The sequence below is a fragment of the Falco punctatus genome, assembly GCF_963210335.1.
Source record: "Falco punctatus genome assembly, chromosome: 1".
Lineage (NCBI taxonomy): Eukaryota > Metazoa > Chordata > Aves > Falconiformes > Falconidae > Falco > Falco punctatus.
Genome location: NC_137580.1, coordinates 115,234,094 through 115,258,503, shown reverse-complemented (window position 1 = coordinate 115,258,503; position 24,410 = coordinate 115,234,094). Strand labels below are relative to the sequence as shown.

The following is a 24,410-nucleotide window of genomic DNA, read 5'->3' as shown; positions in this document are numbered from 1 at the left end:
TATCACCTTTATATCAAGGTCATTCAGCCCTCTAAGCTCTAGATATTTAAGCACCAATATATTTTTTGTTACTATTAGTTTGACAGAAAGTTTCAATGTGAAAGCTGGAAATTCAATGTTTGGGTTTTTTGGCTTTATTAAGGAATTTCCTTAGAATTATTTAAATGTGAGTAACTGTTACAAGAATGGATGTAGAACAGGAATTCAGGGCTCCTTTGAATTATGTATGCCTGATAAGGTAGGGTCATTTGGAAATACTCTGAAAAGAAATAGGCTGTGTTAGCTTTAACCAGCATCTAAGAAAGACTGAACTGATTCTTTAAAAGGGAAGAAATATGGCACCAAAATGGAAAAGAATATAGGTAGAAACCTCAGGAGACTATATTTACAGAAGAAATTTTGTGCAACAGTTGGACATTTTAATAGATTATAAAACCATAGCGTAGAAAGGCTATAACTTTGAACAGGAAATAATAAAATTTTGAAAGGAGTATTTCCTATCTGTTCAAGGAAAGATAGCAAGGTTATTAACTCTTAACAAGGCAACCTGTATTTTTCTATGTAAACAAAATAGACCTTTATGCTACAAGTGAAAGAAGTACTAACATCAAATTTAAATCCAGGTGGTGTGTTTTAAAGACGCTATCAATGCTGATGCATTTTATGTGTGTGGTGGGCTTTTTTTTCTTGGGTTTTTTTTTTTCCTTTTTTTTTCTTAGAATTGTGTCATTTCACAAATACTACTTTTTCTGCTCATGAAATATGATGTATGAGTAGATCTAGAAACTGAAGCTTTTCCTTATCAATGAAACAAGGTACAGCCAGACTACAAAGAACATTTCCTCACTTTGCTAGAATGTCTCAAATCTCATGCTTTTAATCAAGGTTAGTTCCTTGTCCACGCATACTGCTAGTACTGCTATTGGAGTTGTTAAAGAGTTGGTGAATTTCCTTAGAAATGTAAAATGTGTGGGTGCCCATAAGATATACGTTGAGATCATAACACTGTTGCTGCGTAGTGGTTTTGATCACTTGCAATTTGAACAGAATTGAGTTTAATCCACTAAAAATGTAAAGTCTCTCATTACTTGTTCCATTTGTATTTCTGACTGCAAGCCAGTAAAATGATGGTAATTTAGCAGCATATTCTAATGTGTGTCTGAGTACTGTACTGTGACCCTTTTTATGTCCAGTAACAGTGTGCTATTTATTCCAGGATGATGTGATGATGCCACAGCGGGTTAGACTGCAGCACGAAGCTGCCATTCAACACCCAAACAGTGTGAGTACTTTTTTCTTGTGTGTATTTGTGTGTTTTGCTTTTATAGAGTGCCGGATACATCTTTAAAAGGATATGAAAATTTCACAGTAGGGCTGGTGGAGGCAAGGCAATAACCAGTTTATTCTTTTGCCTTTATTTTTAATCCTTGCACTGAATAGTAGCTTTGATTGAACTTCTTTTCTTCCTTTTATTTTCTCTGTTCAGTAAACCAAATCTCATTATGGCAGCGATACTATTTTTCAAGGAAGTATACAGGTTTTCACATAGATTACAGTATGTAATCTAAAGGAGAATTCCTTTTTTAGTGTAACCTTACTAAGTAATGTGAAAATCTACAAAGGACTGGCTACAGTTATGGTTTATCTGTTTTTACAGAAACTGTAAACTGTAAGGAACATATGGATTGTTATCATTAATAAACTGGCATACAGTTAAATTGATGTTTCTCCCTATGTCTGTCTGCAAAAGAAAACAGTGTTAGAATTCCATTCTTTATACTTACAAAATAAACTCTCAAAAACATTCTGTGAGATAGTTGGTTTATTATCTATATGATTTTTGATTTTAAATACATGTCTGTGATTAGGGCCAGTATCCTTTAGAGAAAGTTTGTATATATGTTTTAGTTACCTGAAAACAATAAATACAAATAATTTGTTATGGCAATTTATTTGTCAATGTTACTGCAATAGATACTCCTTTATAAACTTGAAAACTGAGTTTATATTCCTACCACCAATGTTCAGCAAAAATAGACTTATTGTTTTCACATCTCTGACATTTTCTCTTGTGAGATTTATGTCAATGTGCAAGAGGTTTCTGGAAAAGGTCAATTAACTTGAACTGTCAAGAAGGTATTTCCTGCAGGTCTCAGAATAAAAGAGACAGTTTCAGGATTATCACTCTTGGAATTAAACACCTTTTGAACTTTTCCTCTGAAACACACTTGCTTCGAAGTAGAGATGATTGTAGTTGTTTCAGGTGAGGAATGTCTGCCAGACAACCTGCTGCTTAGTGGTGGGATGTGTACCTGCTCATCACACCACCTGTATTAGGTCTCTTATGAAATCTGATAATCCCTACAATGTAATGTATCAGCTTACGGTTTTAGTAGTACCTGAGTAGCAGTTAACCTAGTTTACATTACGAACATAATAAAATGATACATCAACAATTGTTTTTGTTTGATATCAATCAGTTAATATAATTGTATAGTAAAATGCAAAAAAACTGGAGAGGCAAGTTGATCCAGTAAGCTTGTTTTATGGAAACGAGTGTTAAGGTCTATCATATTTCTTGTGTATGTGACTTCTGTATCAGTATATTGAAACTTTCCTTAATTGGACTAATTTAAACTAAACAGTTTGTAGTCTATTTAAAAAACACTTCAACTGTTTCATTTGTATTCTGTTGTACTTTACTGCCTAACAGCATTCAGCATGAACTATTAAATTACAATCAAATAAGTAATACTGGGTGCCTGAGTAGACTGAAGGATATGTCTTCATGATACATTTTAAGCAATGCAAACTTTTTCTTCCCATGCTCTATACTAATCTAAAATTTTGATCCTGTTTTAATATGTGGTACTTGTGGTGGGTTGACCTTGCCTTGACGCAAGGTGCCCACCAAGCCACACTGTCGCTCCCCTCCTCAGCAGGACAGTGTGGGTGGAGAAAATAAGATGGAAAGAACTTGTGGTTCAAGATAAAGGCAGTTTAATAAAACGAAAAGCAAGAGCTGCGCATGGAAGCAAAGGAAAACAAATTATTTATTCTCTGCTTCCCATCAGCAGGCAATGTCCAGCCACTTCCCAGGAAGGAGAGCTTCAGTATGCACAGCAGTTCCTCCAGAAAAGAAACGTAGCAGCAATGAATGTCCCCCCACCCCCTGGTCCTTTCTCTTAGCTTTATTGCTGAGCAGCTGTCACTCAGTATGGAATATCCCTTTGGTCAGCTGTCCTGAGTGTGTCCCCTCTCAAGATCTTGCCCACCTTGCTGAGGGGAGGCTTGGAGAGACAGCCTTGATGCTGTGCGAGCACTGCTCAGCAATAGCCAAAGCACTGGTGTGTTATCAACATCTTTCTAGCCACCAATACAAAGCCCAGCACTATGAGAGCTGCTACGGGGAAAATTAACTCCAGCTTAGCCAGATATATGAGAAGTATACCTTCTGGGCTAATGTATTTGATAGAACTCTTAATTCAGAAGTCTGAAAGGAGAAATGGGAATATAGCCAGCTGTTCCTGATGAGCAAATAGATCACTTTGGTCCAGAGCCCCCCAGTAGTTCTGACATAAATTGAATTACTTTGGGCAAAGTAAAAGTTGACCTGGCCACAAATCTACTGACCAATGTCAGGGTGGACTGCTTTTCGTAGAAGAATGATCTCTCTGCTGTCCTCAGAATATTGTGTCATTGAAATTCTGGCCTTGGAAGATGGTTGAGGATGTTCGAATAAAGTTCTGTTCTGTATTTAAAGTACTGGTACTAGCTTCAGTCAGTATGATAAGCCAGAGTAGGTGGAGGGGGAGAAAGAAAAAAGAAAAAAAAAAGAAAAAAGAAAAAAGCAGAAGCTTGAGAAATGCCTGTGAAGCAGTAAGCTTTTTTGGTTTGTTCCTGAAATTCTAATTTGCAGACTTGGACTTTCCACTGTTTTGCAACTTCTTCTGACCTGGATTTTTGACTTTACGTAGTCTGTGTACTTTCAGAAACTGTTCCTAATCCTAGCCTTGCTGGTTGTTACTGAGAGCCAGATTTGAAGACTAGTATTCCCAGTGGGCCTCTGATATTGGAGGCTTCAGTTTACTGTCGTTACTAGTATAGATTTACAGGTAAGAAATGTCTCCCAACTTTCTCCATTGAGAGGAGTCTTCTCCCATATCCTAACTAATCCCCGAGGTACTTCCTCGTTCATGTTATTCTTAAATGCAGATTGCCTTACCCTGACTTGAGGCCTGGTTACTAAACAACGGAACGAAAGATATCAGATGCCTTTGGAATGACTCCCCAGCCAGTTTTCTTCAAAGAAACTCATGTGTCTATCTCTGAAAAAGCAAAAGGCTTGCCCCCAGGTTCAGGTACTGGAATATGAGTGGGGTAACCCTGCAGCAGCCTGTGGCTGTATCATTCTCATTTCCTGTATTGTAGACTACTTAATCATACTTGAAAGAGCAACAGCAGATTAATTTATACTCTCTTAAGCCATTTTATCTGGAAGACTTCTTAAAAAAACCTTGTAGGATGGAACTGTTCTGTCATTGGTAACATGTAGGGTGGAGAATTTTGGATCTCAAAAGACAAATTACTAATACATTGTGATTTTAGTAAATGCAGCTCTCTAGGACTGCTGTCATCTTGTCCGCTGTCGAATATTTTATATTATCTTAAAGTCCTGGTGACAAGGATTCTGTAAATAGGACAGTCTCAGAAGACACAACCTCTTGAGACTTTGTGTATTTAAACTACAGATTCTTAAGCTCTGCTGCCTCAATATGAATACCTGCTTTTAGCAGTTTGAAAGCTTAGGGACAGTGCGCTGTGTATTGATAATATGATAGCTACCAGCCTCTTGGCACTGGTTGTCCAGTGCACATGTGCACTTATGCTGCATATAAGCATGCCATCAAATTGCTTATGCTCTAATCAGATCAGAAATGACTGTTAGTAGAGAATGAACAACTGTTACTAAAATTTCTTGGTCTAGTTTTTGTTTATCCCTACGAGCAGCATCTATCCCATTTATCCAGGGTAAGCCAGGTGTTGCTTATTTACCAACCATGAATCATATATGCTTTTTTGGCAGCTAATGAGTGGGAAGATTCAAGATCACGTTTCCCTTAATTCTGAAAAAATCAGGTGTTCATATCTTATTTTACTTCTACTTGCGTTCTTCTGAAGGAGATCCAGCTTTGTGTGCATACTAGTGTTCTATTGAACAAATCTTCTGAGTTTAGAGTAGCCCAGGAAATCATTTCCCAAACCACACACACACTCCCCACATTTATTCTGTATTTTATTTGAGCAGAGTAGTGCCCTTTAAGAAGTCCCAAAGTGTTTTGTTTCAAGGAAGGAGGAGGTGGTTGGTGGTCTCTGCTCCCAGGTTGTCTCGTTGCTGGGTGCTTGCACCAGGAACTGCTATGAGCATCCAAAGATTAAATTGCTGAATGTGGTTTGAGTACACTTTTGGAGAGCTCAAGTACCATGAAAGAGCTTCTCTAGAATGTGCTTTACGCCTGAGATGCTTATGTACCAGGCCACTGTGCCGTTATGGAGGCTTTCCAGAATAGTGCAGCACTCGGAATACTCACCTAGTTTTTCCTAAGGATTCCAGATACTGGAAGGAGAAGTGTGCTAAAATGAGATGTACTCTTCACACTCAAAACCCACTGACTTTCTCATCTGTCTTAGAGCCATACTGAATATTTTTGGACACCATATTGTCTGCTGAGCATGGTGTTACTTTATTCTTCCTCTCACTACTGTCTAATTTGAGTATGTGCGTTCCCCCACAATACTGCGCATGAACAGCACGTGACTTCATATTTTTATATCTCTTTCTTTCTGCAGAATTGCTTATAAAATAGTTAAGCTCTTCCTCACTGTCTCCCGCGTCTTCCTAAACAATGGGCAATAGAAGTTAAAGAACATAATTTCCCTTTGTTTTCCCTGCCTAAGAGATGAATCTGTACCAGTGTCAGAATGGACATCTTTCTTTTTGTTGTGAAATTACTAGCCTCTTTCTCAAACATGTAGGATACCTAGGCATGTGAGACAATGTAACCATTTGCATTTCTTCAATGAGAAATTCTTGCTGTTTTGCATCTCTAAAGCAAATTTTTGACATATTCTGTACCTTGGATTTAGATGAAGAGGTGCGATGCCTGAGGTCATTTAAATCTATTGCATTATCTGAATGTGTTAACCAACTGACTAAATTCTGCTTATCGTTGGTGGTTAATGTTACTGTAAGGTAGTTGATTGGATTGGGTGAACTTGAACAATGCATGGCACTGCTAGTTTGCAGACCTGTTCATCTGCCCCTGGGAAAGCTGTAAACAAATATTGCACAATCAGCAAATGAATTGGAGAAATGAACAAATGAATGAGATAGCTGAGCTTGATCCTCTCTTTAAGGCAGAACTCTAGGCCAAAGGCATGGGATGTCTCTCCTCCACTACCACTGAAACTCACAAATTAACTAAACTTAGGTTTGGTGTGTGTGCCCACCCCCCACCCCCTCTTTTTTTTTGTCTTTTAGTCTGGACAAATATATTTCTTGAACTTAACAGTTACAGTCTAATAGGTAAGTTTCTTATATTGTCACTGTACGCTGGGCCATTCCACTTGCCTAGACCTGTTACACATTTCTATTACATGTTAGAAAGACTGTTCCCCTCCCCCCATTTGAACACTAGTTTGAATCATTTCACTTTCTCTTTTTTGTGACTAAAATGATCAGATTTCACTGATTCTTGATCATGTCAGTCCTTTTAGCTTCCATTTTATTCATTTAAATCAATATCTGAAATAGCAAGTAAAGGTTTTCTTAGTAGTAACAGAAAGAGTGTACAAGAAAATTAGTAGATCCTCTCTTACAGGTATAATTAAAATGAAGTTTTAGTAGTACATGAAGTAGATAATCATGTGGAACAGAACTTTTAAGATCAGCATTCTGAGTGTTCATGTCACTGTCATGACAATGAGATCTGATTCCTTTCCAAAACAGCTAAAAATTGACAATATTTTGAATATTTTTACATTGGCTAGAGACGGGGTTCTATAAGTTAATCCATGAGAGCAGTTCTGTGGGGAATGGCTTAACGAATACTGAGCTTTGTTTTTTCTGATTGCAAAAAGAGTAACAGACATTCTTGTATATTCTATCAGTGAGTTGCATATTTTAGATCTAGCTCTTGTCCTTGGAGGGAGGGAGGTAATTGTATGTAGTCTGGACCAGTTTCTATATACTGTCTCGTCTCGCATATCAGAGCAGTTCTTTAAGTCAGAGTGTGCATGGGTTGTTTTGTATACAAAAAGAGCACTGTATATAAATAGTATGTTTTAAGTAATTTTTTTGGCTGAGTAGTTAAGACATTGTGTACTCAACTAGTGGAAAAAACATCCAGACAATTGTTTCCATCTCATCTCAGGTGTGTTAACTGCATGTGTAGAAACTCTTGTGGTAGAATTCCAGTGCAGCATCACTCACTAGAGCACTGGCTTGTACAACAGCAACTTTTCAGTGTAGCCTTTTACTGAGCAGCTGTGCTATAGTATATCACATTAATGTGTGGGGTTTTTGTTCCTGCTTATTATCACAAGTGTGGAATAAAGGCAGAAGATTGTTTTATCGGCCTTGTGACAGGCCAGGCTGCTTCATGATGAAAGGGAGCATGGGATAAAAAATAAAAATGAGAAGAAAAATAAAGAGGGAGGCCACCTTATACATTGGCAGTCAATAGTAGCACTTCAGGAATATTGGCAGTCCTCAGTGCGTAGTGGTTTTTACATTCCACATACCAATGGAGTTTGGTTACCTCTGAAAGATCTTAAAGCCCTTTGTTTGCTGTATCTTCTTATTAGTCTAATGTTAAAATATCACTGAAAATAACAGATTACCTTTCAGAGTACATGCTGTGCTTCCTCTTGCGTGCTTTCTCTTGGGAGTCAAAACTGTTATTATGCAGTCGCGTAATTGCACTTAGATGTGGATTTATTCTATCTAATGAACAAGGTAGCTTTGTTTGTGTGGCTAGACCTGGCAAAATCAAGATAACGCATGTCTCCTGTATCTGTGTCTTGTTCTTCAAATAGTCTTTTGTTGCATAGTACTAATTGGAATTCAGAAGCTCTAAAAACTTGTATGGATTTTCATATAATTGCACCTGGTGCATTTGTGGTTTTTTTTTCTAAACTGAAAACCATGCAAAGGAGCTTTTGCTATTCTAGCGGAGTTACAAGTCTTCAGGAAATTCATTGAGAAGTGACCTGAAGTCTAAATGTGTTCATGAACTATTCAGCATATTTGGATCACAGTATGATGTTACACAGTGAAAAAATATATGCTGTATTAGGAGTACATCTTCATGGTGGAAGTTAGCAGACAAAATCTTGCTTCGTCTGAAAACTCTGTGGCTGTGATTAGAGCAGTGCTGAACCCTAGCTAGTAGTTCCTGCCTTACAACAGTATTAGCAGGGCTTGTATCCACTCTCACACAAGAGCGTTACAGCTTCTGGTCAGCCTGGAACATGGGCAGACTGAGGCTGTATCTGCCTATAAAAGACCTGCTCTCAGGAGCTTTAGATCAGGTCTTGCTGAAGCCGTGTGATGCAGTGGACAAGGGCTTCATTTAGGAGGGAGAAGATGCAGATTTGCCTCCAGAGTGGCTTTGCCATTCCTCATCTGCTGTTTTAAGGAAGTGCTCAACGACATTGTTCTGTAGTCTGAGCCTTTATTCCTGGAGGAATCTTACTACCTTTTGTCTACTTGGATTAGACAGTGTTTTAGTCTTGACTGTGAAAATAGGTAAGTAGTATCTTATATGTAATTTTGCAGCTGTGAAAAGATAATAAACATATGTGAAGCTTTACTAAACTGTCATTAGACACAACTACATAACATTGAAATATTACCTCTGTGTTTGGTGTAATAGAAAAATCCCTCCATTTGAATTCTGTGCTTCCTGTGTGCAACAAGTTAATGGTTGTTGGTGGTGTTCTCTCATTCTGTGTCTTCTACTGAAGTCTGGGTTTTATCAATCTCCCTTTTTGTCTTCCAGTTGTTGCATATAGCTTAGCAGATTTTTCTTTGATAAAGCTTTTTATTTTGGACATGAAGTTGATTAAAATCTTCATCCTGTAGAACTTAAGTAATCTTTGATTCTCCTTAGTTAATTTGCATCAGCTCTCCTTCTGTCTCCCTTACTCAGCATGTTTGAGACAGATCAGTGGGTGTTGCCCAGGCACGTCCTAGTAAGCAGTGCCTATAGAGTTTAGCTTTAATATAAGCATTAATTAATGTAACAGCTCTTAAAAGAAATTAACTGGATGCTAGCATGTCTTGAAGGATAGATGAGTAGATCAAATTTGTTTGTTTAACCCTGCTAGTAGGAGTTTGCTCTATTGAATGGGCTAAGTAGATCTGAGGACACTCTGGTCCATCGTTGGTATGGACAGAGGGGAAAATGTGATTATATTCCTGAGGTCATTACCTACAATTGTTGATTGTCCAAAATCAGTTTATTTTTTATGTAGGAGAAAAAAATGTCCAGAGAAATATTTTCAATAACTAGCCTAACTATTCTGGTCATTAGAACTTTAATACTTTATACTGAGTTCCCATATACTGCACACCATAAGCAAACTACAAGTCTTTAACATTTTTCTCCAGCTTATGGAAAATGTAATTCTGTTAAGGCTATCCAGTATAGATACTTACAAAAATATGTAAGTTTATGACTTGGGGAAATTGTCATTAGAGGTTTTTTAAAGTTGTTGGTAATAATTCAATAATCTGGTTTTGGTATGAAGGGTAGAAACTAGAGCAGTGCTTGTGCAAAGGTTTTGTTCTTGAAGTGGTGACAGTGGAGGATGTTTAAGAAGAGAAAATATGATTCCTTTTCTTTTTCTCTTTTTCTGCACTGAAGAATAAGAAAATTCTTTGTTTGACAATGTGAGAGTATTATTCTTGTGGTGGTTTTCATTAATTGGGCCTTTCCATGTATATCACCCAGATCTGCTGGAATTCAGCTGTGTCTTTGCTTTTTATTAGGCAGCTTCCTTAAAGATTCTTTTTGGTATTTCTGAAAAACCGCAGTGCATTTTCAAAGTCACAATGTCAATTTAGGTCTGTTCTACATTTAATCAAATATCCCAAATGAGAAACATCCCAACTTACACCACTTTGTAATTAAATATGTGTTTAATATGGCCTCCACATGCCAATAACCCCATCAAACAATTCTGATTATTAGAGTTTGATATTCATGAATGGTTGATTTTAATGCAGACTTTCAGCATATTTTATTTTTAAAACTATGTCTGAAATGTAAAATGTTTAAAACTTAAGACCCCCCCTCCTCCTTGTGTTTATATGTTTTGCAGTGGTGATAACTAATATTAATCCAATCATACTTTGTGGAGCTACAGACACAAGAGAAATTTGGTTTAAAATTGAAATTGTGCAAACATACTGCTCTTTTTGACTGTTCTTAAGTGTTGTGCAAAGGACTGGTTGTGTAAGCATCTCAACAGAATCCAAAGAGTTTTCTTAATTTGAATCAAATTCAGATTATACGTGCCATAGCCTTTATACAGAGGTTGAGCCCTTAGATCTTGTTCATCCCAGGATGGCAGATTTTGAATGAGGGCTTCTGAGGTTGGGTGCTTTTTTCCTACCCAAGGTAGTTATCAGCATACTGGGGCTTACTCATTTACCTTCAAAAAGGGCTTCTGAAATTCATTTAATTTAATGTAATAACTACAGATTTGCTGTAGTATTGCTGAGTGTTTCTTCAGTGATACTTACTTGAAGTTTTTCCAAAAATGTGACATTCACACTTCATGATTTCATATGCATGAAAACATCCTTTTTAAATGTACGTGTGGTGTGGTGTGATACTCATCTGTGCTCATTCTGATTATGCCACCTTGCCTTCTAATTTTTCATATAAATTCAGTAAAGAAAATTCAGACTTCCTTGGGTTTTAATTACTCTTTTTTTTTTTTTTTTAAATGTGCTGAAAGTAAACATACAACATTCTATTGTGGACTTCGGACTTGAACCAGTGCCAAGTAGAATGTTTAACAGGTGTTCTTAAAAATTGGTTGTTATAAGATAAGAACATCTGTGGAAGTGGATATTCATCTGATCTAAAGGATTCCCTGGGGAGTCAGCACTACTAACATATTTTATAATTTTAAAAACATGCTTTAAATACACTAGGGTGTGTTTTGTGTTTTTACACCTAATAGAAATTACCTCACAGGTGTCGTGTGTTTTGAAGAACAGTTTCCTTCATTGGAAATAGAGGAGAGAGGAAATACATTTTACCACCTTCTTGCCCCAGTATATAATTTTGGAAAGATTTTAACCATATAAAGATATTCCTTCCATTCATTTTTCCTCTTTGATTGCATTACATGATGATCACAAAAGCTTCTTAAAACCACTAGTATCTTCAATCATTTCATCATTGTGCTGCATTGAAAAATAAAAGGTCATGGGCCTCTAGACAAAGACAATATAATAGAAATAAAATCAGTACTTTTAACAACATAAATTTCAAGACTTGTTTTTAGTAAGGTGAAAATCCGAAATGCTAATTCTTGGTATAAATACCTCGTCTGTTTAGCTGTTGCTGTGCCATAGAAGTTTCTTACTCATTAAAGCAGATGTTTTAGTTATTGTACTTGTCTGGGAATTCAGTGTAAAGTGTACTCGGTAAACGGCTGTATTTTGTAAATCTCTCTTCATCTTTCAGATAACAGTTTTTTGGACTAACAACCCTATAATTTTGTCACATTATCCAAATATGAATTTTCTTGAGTTTTAAATAAACTTTGTGAACTTTGTAGCTGCTGTTACTTTTAATTAAATACATGATAGCAGAAGCAACATTTGGTTAAATGGCAGCTAAATCAGTCCTAAATGAGAGTTATTATTGACACGATTTTATTTTCTTAATGATTAGCATTTTATGGACAGGTTCTTCTATAGCACTATCACAATCTGAAGGAAGACCATCCAATAATATCCCATATATACATATATCCCAATATATTTTTACAAAATACGGATTTAGCTGTATAAAGCTTTAATTATTTGCTCTAAGTAACAAGAATAAGAACTGGAAACAGAGCTGATAATTTTTTCAAGATGATCTTGCTTCACTGCACCAGCGTTCTGTAATTAAAATGGATTTTAATATACAATTCCAAATATTCTTTATCTTTTCCTTAATTGGGTGAAGGAATAATTTACTAATATAAGTGTAATCACTCGCTCACATTTAGTTAAAATGAGTGAAACAATGCTTATTGCCATTGGCAAAAAATCTTAATCAATACTTAGGCATTTCAATAGTTAAATCTTAATTTTACAGTCATGCTAGTTACCATAAGAAAGTTGTAGCTGTTCTTAGTAAATTACAATTAAAGACTTGTGGAGGGTTGTGTTAATCATGTTTCCTGTGAGAGATGGATGATCTGATGAGATAATGCTTAGTCACAGCTGTGCAATTAACAATTATGCTACAAGCACTATTTCATAAATGTACTTGAAAAGAAATCCTGGACTGTCTCGATCAATTGCTCTTTTCGTGGTAGATTTTTACCTGAGAGTTCAGTAAAACGTCCTAGGGGTGCTGCTGATCCATGCTTCTAACAGCTAGTGTTAGAGGCACTGCAGCAATACCTGAAGCTTTGCTGATCTTTTAGACAAATACATGAAAATACATGTATTTATAAAGGGGGCTGTGTGTACCCAGGAAGAAAATGAGACTTATCATAGACATTTTTACAACCAAATAATATTTAAAGTATTATGTGAATGAAAACCATAGAAATTAATACAGAGGGAAGATAAAAAGAAAAATTCTCACTCTCCCATCAAGTTTTCTTCTGAATTTCAGGATATGTTTGTACTGGCACATCAATGGAGGGATGGATGGATGGAAATGACTACAACAAAAATAATAGAAGTAGGGTTTAAAGACAGCACAGGTGAATTCTACCTTTTCTTTATACACCAAGATGTAGGCACGATTAACGAAAGCTGTTTTTACATTCAGGATAAGGTAAATGCCTATTAGCTTTTTTAGTTTAGGAAATTTCCCTCTGTGAGCCCTCGTAAACAGGCATATTGGGGGAAAAGGTGTTGTGCACTAGAGATAATCCTTCCTGTATTTCCTGTTATTGGAAGAATCTCTGCTCGTAGAACATTATCTAGGATCAGATGTCATGATACTTCTAATTAAAGCTTCACTAAGTAGTTAATTACATTCTCTTCTAGGAGGTTTATGTCATTCAGTCATATTTCTAACGAAACTCAACACTGCACACTCTTTCTCAAGTGTGTAGTAAGTTTTGTACTTTGTATAACCTTTGAAAGTTGTTTTTCGTTTAATAACATAAGTTGAGGAAAAGAGTTTATTTTCTACAGGAAAGCTGTGGATTTCTCCTTGCTAAAAATGCATTTTTTCCCCAATACCTGCTTCAGTATCATTATTGGTTAGTTAATTAAAAAAACTTCATAAAACAAAGTTCCTTAAAAGAAGTTATATTATATGAAGAAATCCTATGTATACCTAATGCCTGCTACCTTACAAAGAGTTTATGCTTTTGGCTGTGTTAATTTCCCCTTTTTATAAAACTAAGAGGGAAAAAATTGGAGACCAATTTATTTTTCATCTTCATTTTCTCTGTAGTACAACAGGAGGGTTCTGACCCATAGGCTGTCTCCTGAATAAGAAAGATTATCTGTGCTAGAGGAAGTTGTACTGATTAAAAAACCAAAAATGCCACATCTGCAGAAAGTGTGTTGGTTTTAATTACTGTCAACTCATTTAATCTTTGCTCCTTCTCACCCGCTTCCTTTTCCATTTATATGTGCAAGGGAAAACATAAAAACCTAAAATGACAAAAATAAGGAACACCTCTACCTGAATATTGCATTTAAAAACAAAAACTAGTGAAAAGTTGGAACAAGTTATGGCATGTATGCAGATGGCTGATGTTGCTGCTGGGTATAGAATGCTGATTTTTGTACATACCAGAGATATGACTGAAATACTCTTGCATTTCAGTGAAACAATTCTGTAACTCACAGAACACTGACTATATGTGCTCATAGTACAATTTTGTAATGTGTGTAATAATCCCAGCTAGTTCCTCTGAACGTGATCGTAACTCTGACCTTTATTGATCAACAAGTCATTGAACGTGCTTTTTAGGTTTAGGTTTCATACCTCATGGCTAGCCCAGCGTCCTGTGACCAATTTAGAGCATCTGTTTCATGAAGAACCACATTATTCTAGTTTTATGTTGTTATTTGTAGAATTCTAATGGTATCATAGTTACATTGTAATAGTTTTATAGTGCTCTAACTTCTGAAAATCTTTTCAACGTAGTGATATAACGTACACATCGATGACTTTGATTCTGATCAGGTTCATGAACTCCAGTCTTAACCATGTGAAGTGGCTGAGTTACTAAAGAAGAGAGCATCAGGTGCCTAAGCATAGACATAAAATGCTAGTTTGAGACCTCAGGCTGTCTGAGACCATCTAGACCAGGGCTCGCAGACACTAGAGGCCTGATCCTTCTGTGAAGCTGTAGTTAGGGGCCAGCAGGGCCACAGGGCTGTAGGCTAGATGCTTATATTTGGCCACTTCACCCCACAAAGCTCATTTTAAGCCATTTATATTTTTTAAAGTTATTTGTATGGCTTGTCAGCGTATGTGTTTGTTGGTAGTTTAGATAAAACCTGACCATTGTTTTATGCTCATAATATTCTTATCTGTCACTGTCTCTTGCTGCCATAAATTATAAATTATTTTGTATTTCTTTCCGTAGAGGCCAGTGCCGATTGCAATTAAGTAAATAGCTAACTAATCTGTAAACTACATTTAAAGCATAAAAAAGTAATTGCCTGTCCAGAAAGTAAATTGCTTCATCTGGTGTTGTAGCAGAAAGGATTGCCATGATTAGAGTTTTGCTCTTCCATGAACTGCCACAGTCCTTTGCTGTGAGCCAGACACATTTTTTGTTTATGGTTCATGTTTCTTCTTCCTATACAAGTAATACCAATACCACATTACAGCAAGTTTCCAGTTGGAATATGAAGCATATTGCATTTGTGGCAGATATTACATAGTTTAGGTACAAGTATATGCTAGTATACAGTCAGCATTTGTAATAATAAAAATAAGCTTGCCTAATTAGATCAAAAAGTTGAAACTTGCTTCATTTTTGCATAGAAATGGATACTCAAAATATCGAAAGGATTTTTTTGATATGGAGAGTTTCTTGTACTTTCTGAAGTCTGAATGGGTGTAAAATGAGCCAGAAAAAAATGCTTTGATAAAATCTAAAACTTACAAAAGAAGCAACAGTGAAAAACCTTTCCTTTCAATTTAAAAGCTGTAAGTAAATATTCATTGAAGTTGATATAAAAGCTCTGAGAGACATGGAGGAAATGCAAAAGAAACAGTGTGCCGTTGCTTCTGATGCCACACCTTACACAGGGGAACTGGAGGAAGCTGTTTGTGCTGTAAATAATCCAGATTTTGACTGGATGAAAGGAGCTGGTGAAATGAGCTGTGCTCTGCAGACGCTGCACCAAAGGCTCAGGTTGAGTCACTCTGTGTTGGTGATGTTTATCTTGCAACCGTGTAAGTCAAGAATCCCCGTCATGAGTCCGAGTCCCATTGGGAAAGGAATGGTGTAGCTAAAGAGCAGAAAGGTGTGTGATTTTTTTTGGCTGAGGATCTAGAAATAAATCTGATTGCATAGCAACAATTTTAAGATTTGTCTGTAAAACATCTATTAAGATTATGCTAAAAGCAGTCTTGAGCGGTGTTGATTCTGAAAATGAAAAACAAGCAGGAAGTCTGTGCCGTGCAAAACATTTCACTGTTATGTTAGGGGAGAGGGAAGTTCGAGCATTGCACTTCTTACAAAATGCTAACTTTGTTATGCATTTGTAGTTATTTTCCTGTTGTGTTGCAAGATGAAAATGCAGCTGTTCTCAATAACATGCATTCATACTTGTGTTTTGCTGCGATATCATCGTAACTAAAGACTGTGGTAAAATGATGTTTTACGATACCGTCTTCTGCAGGAGGGAGATCCTTGCTTTTTATGTGCCCTGCTGATGGGTTTGGTACATCCATGGAAATCTTACAAAAGGCCACTAAGAACACCAAGTATGGCTTTTTTGTTCTTTTCCTTTTAAAGAAAGGAATTGTCAGGTAGTGGTTGTGGGTTTGGCTCTTTGGATGAGGAGGAGTGAAGACAACAATTCAATTTGCTTGTGAAAGAATAGATTTTTAGGAATAATTAGAAAGCCTTCTGGAAATAAATACTTTAGTTGTATGTGTAGATAGCATGTTTAGGAAAAAGCAAACTTAAAGTCACTACTATGGAAGACATTTTAGTAAAAAGTTTTAAATACATTAATCCCTCTTTTCCTCTCTGTCTTCCTTTAATTCCATATATGAAACAAGTATAGAATTGCTAAGTATATATTATGGTATTTTATTGTCTACAAAGTGATCCTATTCAGTGTGTAAGGAAGAAGAAATTAGAGTGAAAAGTTAACCTCATCTTTCTATTAACTTAAATGGAGGCATTTCATTCATCAGTAACGTGTGCTGGAGCTCAAACTAGAAAAGAGTAAGAAAAGCCAAAGGTATGAGGGAGAAGGTATGATATACTAAATACTGTATAAAGAAATGAGGACATTAATGAGCATATGGAGTCTTGACATTTTTTTTCTAAGTTACATTTTGTATTGTCTTAATTTTTTCCACCAAGCAGCTTTTCTTTCTCATATTAATTCTTAACATTGTTTTTACTGTTCTTCCTTTTTAGTGTTGCTGTTAGGCGTGCAAGTTGATAAAGGAGTTTGTAAAGTTACACTTCGAAGGATTCTGCACCAAATTATGGCAATATTCAGTGTAACCCATTGGTTTTGTCTGTTCTGCAAATAACAGTAATTCCTGAATAACTTTCTTATTTGATGAATTTTTTTTCCTAATTATGGTGTTTTCAAGTCCAAAAGGCTCAAAGTATTTTAGGACCTATATACAGTAAGTAGTAGAGAATCATTGTTACAAGCCAAAATTCAGAGAAGTAAATTGGAGTGTTCAATGGAATTATCTGTGTGGCTATATGGAAAGAGGAGGAAATTTTGGCTAAGAATAGAAGTCATACTCTAGAAATTACAAAATGTGATGTATGATATAGAAAAGAGCCATCAGGATCCAATTTAATAGCAGTTATTCTGTCTGCCTTCACCTCTCCTTCAGTGTATGTACAGATAATTGATCAAACCCATTCAGTTCTCTCTGGATGTATAAGGAGTTGAGATTTGAACCAGTTTGTTCTTTGGACTTTAGGGAATTGCAGTCCTCTAGCTGAGCACCTGGATTCAACATTTTTTTTAGATTGCTTAAACTATCAACAGCATTTATGAAAATGGTCAGACTGATCAGAAATTAATATAAAAAAATGTGAAACTGTCCTCTGATTCTCATTTAAATTTCAGGTTGCATAGAAAGAGATGACTGCACTTATCACTTGGCTCTAGTTGAAAACTAGGTGTTCAGAAAAACAAAATTGAGATTCTCCTTTTTATGTCTTAATTTGTGAAAGCTGTTTGGGAGTTTAGCTTAGGCCGTGACTATTTGAATAAAGAAACTAACTTTCCATAGTGCATTGTTTCAGAATACCTTTTGAGAAAACAGTGCTTTGTAATTTTTCCTTTCCGACTTTTATGCAGAGTTTTGTAAAGTGTCTTTGTAAGTTATAAAAACCTAGGTTATGCAAGAGAAGGTTAATGAGGTCTTGGTTAATGAATACTAGCAAGAATTCTGTGTGTAATTCTATTCTAAATAAAAATCATCTTCACAGAACAGAATCTGCATATACCTGATGCAAGTTCTGTGAAGTTTTGTATCTGTGGAGTGCCCCTTTTAAAAACATATCTATGAACTCTTCTAATTGATATTCAGTTTGAGACAGTTCTGGGCTAACCTTCTGAAAATCTCTTAGTATTACTTAACTGTAATTCAGGAGAAAGGATAAGGATTGAAATTGTTCATAGTAATTCATAGTTGTCAGAGACAACTGTTCAGTTGTCTGAACTACTACAGTAGTTCAGAGACATTCTGTTTTATTCTGATGGGGTAAGCAAATAATGTTTTCCTTTTTTTCATCTTTGTTATTTTGATTGTATTTAATCATACTTTAAATTGTGATGTTTCATTGCCAGCAGTCCCCCAGCAAGACCTCTTCATGGTGTTTTTGTTCCCACATCAAGAGTATTCATAACTGCACATGCAGAATTCTAGCCTGACTGCTTACATCTGTGCGGGGTTTAAAACTCTTTAGAGATACCTGAAAGATTTAAACTGGCTGCGCTGAGTATATACACTTAACATTCCTTATGAATGCTTAGGGTGGAAAATAGACCAAGTAAGTTTTCCACACTGTTCTTGAACAGAAATTGATTATCTGAAGCTAGTGTTCAGAAGTGCTAATACCTGTGCTTTGGTGTTAATTCTCAGTGAGTGAGCACATCCTCAGCAGGAGGTACCCATCACAGTCTGGAACAGAAGTGGACAGTTAAAGTATGATGAGAGTGCAGTAGTTGGTATAAACCAGAATCAGCTCACTTTGCTTATATAAATAAGTCCTGTAGTGCCCTGAAGATAGACTGCAGACCATTGGGAGCAGCAAACAGCAGAGTTCTGTGTAGTCCTACTCCTAGGGTTCTCCTTGGCTTCTTCCTTGTCTGACTAGAGTAAACAGTTTCATGTTTGTATGAAATTGCGTGAATATGTGTCTGTGCGGTTACAGATAGTGTGAAATTCCTCTAATATTCTGTTTGCATATTGGAAGCTATTTATTCTATCAGTAGGTGTTCAGAATATTAAAATGCATATTTAACCTGTATAGCTACAGAACAGTATTAAAGAAGGAAATGTTGCTCAGATGGGTACCTAGTACTTCAGTGAACAAAGCAAAATGGGGTGTCTACATTGTTCTACCATAAATGAGACAAACCTGAACACAGATTTCTGTTCCCCACATACCCCACACCCCACCCCATTTTACATGAATTATAAGTAATGTGCAGTATTATAGGTTATAGCACTGTTGGTACAATTGTCTGGTGTCATCCAAGTTCTAATTTTCATTTGCCAAACTAACTATTTTGATTGAAAGATTGCATTCTAAATGTCTGCCTTTGGATGACTTTTCCCTTGAAAATTTCAGCCAAGATGGTTCAAATATTCCCAAGACTGAAGCTGTTGAAAATACACTTTGCAATGTTAGTCTTCTAGACACCTTTGAAAGTCTGTAACTATTTAACATTTGAACAGAGCAGTGGTGACATATTATATTATATTATTTTGTATTATGAACATAGAAGGCGCTAATAAGGACTGTATAGATAATCTTGATTTTTGGACTTCTTGTGTTTTGAATGCTTATTTTATGATATTGTTTTACTGCCATGTGGGCGCACAACAGTTTACACTATGTGATTAATCTCATTTTGCTTTAGATTATTGGTTGCCAAGTCAGAAGAGAGCCACTGGAGTCTACTGAACGTTATACTCGTTGGATCAATAATCTAACTGAAGAACAACTTCTTACACAGGTATTCTTGTTTCAGCTTTCTTGAAATGGCAGAAAGATAGAGCAAGAGGTTTATTTAGATGGATCCTTTCAGTCTGACTGTTAGCAATACACGATAACTTACTAAGGTTATCAGGGTCTTGTATTTAAAGGCTAGTAGTTTCAATAAGAGACAAGTTAATGCTGCACGTGGTCATGATGTAGTGATGACTTCATACTGAGTGAGAATGAAGCTTTCAGCTTTGGGTTTGGAGTGAGGCTTGCGGTCTGTGGTTAAATGCATACGCTTTCATTTTCTAATAATTAGTTTAGGGTTTTCTCTTTAAAAAGTGTATTGAAATACACAAGGAAAAAAATCTATCTTGAGAATGATCTGCCACCCCCCCACCCCCCCCAAGGCTGGATAGATATTGACCACTTCTGTATCTGTTTAAGTCTTTCTGGAGATCATTTTAAAATAGCAGTTCTTCAAGCATTAAACATTGGGCTCATTATACATGTTTGTAAGATGCGTCTCATGCAACTGAAGATGACAGTTTTGGCATAAAGAAAGTTTGTTTCGTTAGGCAGGCAGCCAATGCTGAACTAAAAGAGACTTTGGCAAAAACAAGTTAACTGTGGAAGAAATCAATCCAGCTTGTGGAGGAATGTGTGTACTGAGTATTACAAGAAATCTAATGGATGGTTAGCAGAAAATATCCCAGCAGGCATTAACATGCAAGTATTTGGGGTTGGATTTTGTGATGCTATGGTAGAAAGACATTCGCTTTTGATTTTCCTGCATTTGAGTGGCTGAAAAGATTAACATGCCCTTGTTTGTTAGACTTCATTGTGAACTGTGTTGTCTTCCCCATTACCCTAACCCCCAAAGACATACTTACAGGCTCTGGTATGGTCATTGTAATACAAGTAATCTATAGACCTTGTTTTACAATCAGCAGCAGTATTATGGTTCTCTATAATTCACCAAGTGAAAATAGTTTCAGAAAAAGTTACCCATGGAATATTTGGATTTGCCTTTGAGTATGGTATTAGAAAAAAACCTGCAGATTTAAACCAGTGAATTTTTCTGACAGCAACATTTGGATCACTGTGTTGTTGAAGAGAAGAGAAAGAAAAACTTGAGGATGTAAAAATTTATCCTACACAATCTGAAGTATTTCATGTAGGTGGCCACTGGATAGAGTCTTTAATGAATTCAGCTGGAAATCAAAAGTAATATCCTGATTTTGATATTATTTATGGAGGGGCTTAGCAAAAAGAAACTAATTTTAAGATGGGGATGTATGTCTTCTGGAAGAGATTATTAATACAGTGTTTCTGATAGCAGGATGCAAATACAGTGACCTGGGAAATCCCTTGCAAGCTTATGCGCCTACAAATATCTCTTAAAGCCTTAATTAAGCAGCATGTGCAATCCATTATTTTTCCGTATCAATTAGATTCATACATTTTACAAATAGATGAGTAATTTTGGAAAACATATTGGCTTTGGAACTAGAAGGCTGCATAACAGAAGTTGTGCTACTTGTCCATGAATTTATTAACAAGATAAGAGTCATAGAATCACACTAATTATCTTTTTAACTTGTTACCTGTTCTGCACCAAATTTAACACAGAAATAGGAGTTCCTCAAAGACACTAGACTTCTGAAAATTCCGAGTTAAGTATGAAGCTAGGAGACATTGTACTGCACCAGCTGCAGTTCATATGTTGTTAAACACCACAGAATCCACTTGGACGAAGATTTTAGGTGCCCAATCCTGAGAAAAGCTTCAGCTGTGACACAGGCCTGCAGGAAGCTGGGCTTTTCTAGCTCTGGTGCTAAAAGAACTGCACATCAGCACATGGCACCTCTCCTGCCCCAGTATCCATTCTTCTGATCAAAAATTCAGGTAGGGAGGTAATTATTTTGCTTTTCCTTAACTTAAAAAGGTATGGGGATGGGGAGGAATTGTGAGTAAAAACCATCTCAGCTGTGCTGTAATGATCAGGATATGAATCAATTATGTAAGGTTAGGCCTGATTTGTCCCACTCCTCTGCCCCTGATACACCGTATGTTTTAATTTGGGTTTGCTTTTTTAAACTCTGTTCACTAAATAAGCCCCAAGAAAGCTATAATGACGGGCCTTTGTGAATGAATTTGTAGAATCTCTGGGAGGAGCAGTCCTTCAGGGAATTCAGGAAAATTGGCTTTAATTTACAGGATATTGTCTCCAGCAGTTTCCTGTAGTGAAAGAATGTTCAGCTTTTTTTAGCTGTCTCTGTACTTGGTGCCCAGCCTTTTTTCCAGTTACTTCTGTTGCATTTCTGTATCATGTACATGCAAATTATTTGTGCTGTAAATTGGGATACCAAGCAACCAATTAAAAAAAAACAGCCACTTGTCAAGATCATGTAATCTGCTACCATATTATTCATGCTATTGATTAAATAATATCCTATAGCATGGAGTTGCTTTACTAGACAGTGACTAAAGTCCAGTTTGAAAGAGGTGGGTGGTAGCAGATGTTTTGTTAGGTGGCTGGATGGCTTCATATGCCTGGCTGCTGGTTTTGTATCACTTGAGTCAATACCAGATTTTTGGATCAAATGTCTATCCCCATCCTCATGCTGAGAAGATCATTCAATACGAAATGCTTCTAGCATTTTAACTTTTTCTTTTCCCTTAGCCGTGGCCTCTTGATGCTTACTCATCCATTAAATGTTTCTCTAAACAATTATACTGTAACATTCCAAAGATACTTTATGGTATGCGTGAAATTTCAGAATATATACCCCAGAGAGTGTGGTGTGGGAGTAAGGGAGTACAAAGAGAGTGTAACAATGAGAAAACTACTTTTAAGAAGATGACTATTTGGTTGTTTTAAGGTTATCTGCTGTATAAACAATGTGATTAAAACACACTTTTATAGGTGTACTAATATAAGCCTTAAAATATATGTATATGTGTTCTGGTAGACTTACTATTTTTCTGGCCAACAGGAAAAAAAAAACCACAAAACTGTTCAGTAAGTGCAGAGCACAGTTACAGGTACAGGAAGAAAATAACCAAACAAATTAAGAGAACTGACTGGTTTGATGTTGGAGTAAGAGAAAAAACGTAGATTAAAACTAATCCTGCAGGATATCTGAGTCTGAGTTGTGATTGAAGTTTGATCACGCAGCCCTTTTTGTACACTGGAAATTTTACTTTGCTGTATAAATAAAAAGGTCTGAATGGTTTTAAGGTTGGGTTAATTACACAAATATTTATACAAGTAGTTTTTAAGGATTGCTGCTAACTGTAAGTAAAACATCTGAGTTCCTATCCATTTCTGTTAAATCACTACTTTAGGTCCGTTTAGTCTCACAGCCAGTGAAGTATTATATTCAGCCTGAAGCATAATTCCATCTGACCTACCATTTTTTCTTCCCCAAAGACAAGAGACTTCTCTGCTTTCATGGGTTTGTTCACTTAGAAAGCAGACAGCAAGCTTAGAGTGACATGTGAGGAGACTCTTGCAAAAAGGAGCGGGCTCTATGGTTGATGAGACTAGACTGTCCTAATTTAGAAAAGTGTCAGTCTGAACAAAACATGACAGTCCTGTATGTCTCCTTGCACTGGGTTGCTTCCTGATACATGCTGTGCTTGGCAGATCATCTCAGCTCTTTGTGTTGGAAGTTTTCACAGGTGATTTGCAGTTCTTACTAATAGTGTCTCCCAACCACCTGATAGAAGAACAGTAATTAACATGTTAGAGTTTCTTAACACCTGCTTTTCTCTGCTGCTACAGGTGCCTGTTAAATTTAGTTGATTGTTTAAAAGCTGTGCTGCTTTGCTTACTGAAGCTTCCTACATTAGAGTTTAATTAATATTTGATAGAAGCTCGTGCTACATGTCAAGAATTATTATAGATACTCAGTTTGGAAACAGATCCAGCATTTTGGTTGGGTCAAGCTTGTAGCTTTTCTTTTAAGGCAAGAAGGATCTTGGAAGGTGGCTGGACCTTTTCCATAAATTCAGTACAGTCACTATTGCATTGTCATCATGTACCTCAACATGCAACTTCTTACTGGTAAAAAGCTGGTAGGAGTACATTGCGGATAGGATGAATTTTCCAGGTGGGCCAGAGATTGAATTTCTCTAGTGTAAAGCATCTGTTTTGTCTACTTGCAGACTATAAAATTCTACCTTTGCATGCTAGGGTCAGTCATCAGTGTGTCAGATCTGAAATAATAATTGAGGTGGCAATCTGAAAGCAATACATGCAGTGCCTGTTGTCTGGTTGTATTAGTAAAGGGGAAACTGGACAGAGGGTAAGACTTGCTTACTTAAGAATGAATAAAGCATTAAAAGGCTGATTGATATCCTCCCCTGCCCGCCGCCAACCCCCACCCCAACCCCCTGTAGTATCTTTGCCACTATTAATGGCTCACTCGTATTTGTTGTCCTTTAATAAAAAGGTACTCAATGCTTTCTTGGGATTTTTTGTCATGGTTTCCTCTTCCTTCACCTATGTTATCTGAAAATGTGCCATTAATAGCAAAGTCTTGATGTTTGTGTTCTATTGAGCAAAAGAACTGAAGTCACAAACTGCGTAATTATGGCAGATTCTGCTAGATTGTGTGGAATTATGCATATACCACGTAAGAAAAAACGCATTTGGCTGCTTCCTGTTGTGGTGGATCCTTTTTCTCCTCTGGAGGAGAATGAAACAAAGTTTCACAGCTAGTCAATGTTTATATTTACATTTGAAAATCCGTGTCAAAAGGGTT

The 24,410-nt window shown here is 36.5% G+C and overlaps 1 protein-coding gene across 3 annotated transcripts in view; it reads left to right on the top strand.

Annotated features, from left to right (window-relative positions):
* B3GNTL1 (UDP-GlcNAc:betaGal beta-1,3-N-acetylglucosaminyltransferase like 1) overlaps positions 1-24,410 on the top strand; it is a 141,487-nt gene that overhangs the window by 29,948 nt on the left and 87,129 nt on the right. For all 3 annotated transcript variants that reach the window (XM_080398302.1, XM_080398300.1, XM_080398301.1), the window contains exons 5-6: positions 1,217-1,282; positions 19,577-19,672. In XM_080398302.1, the coding sequence (XP_080254428.1) occupies positions 1,217-1,282; positions 19,577-19,672 (162 nt within the window). The remainder of the gene's footprint in view (positions 1-1,216; positions 1,283-19,576; positions 19,673-24,410) is intronic.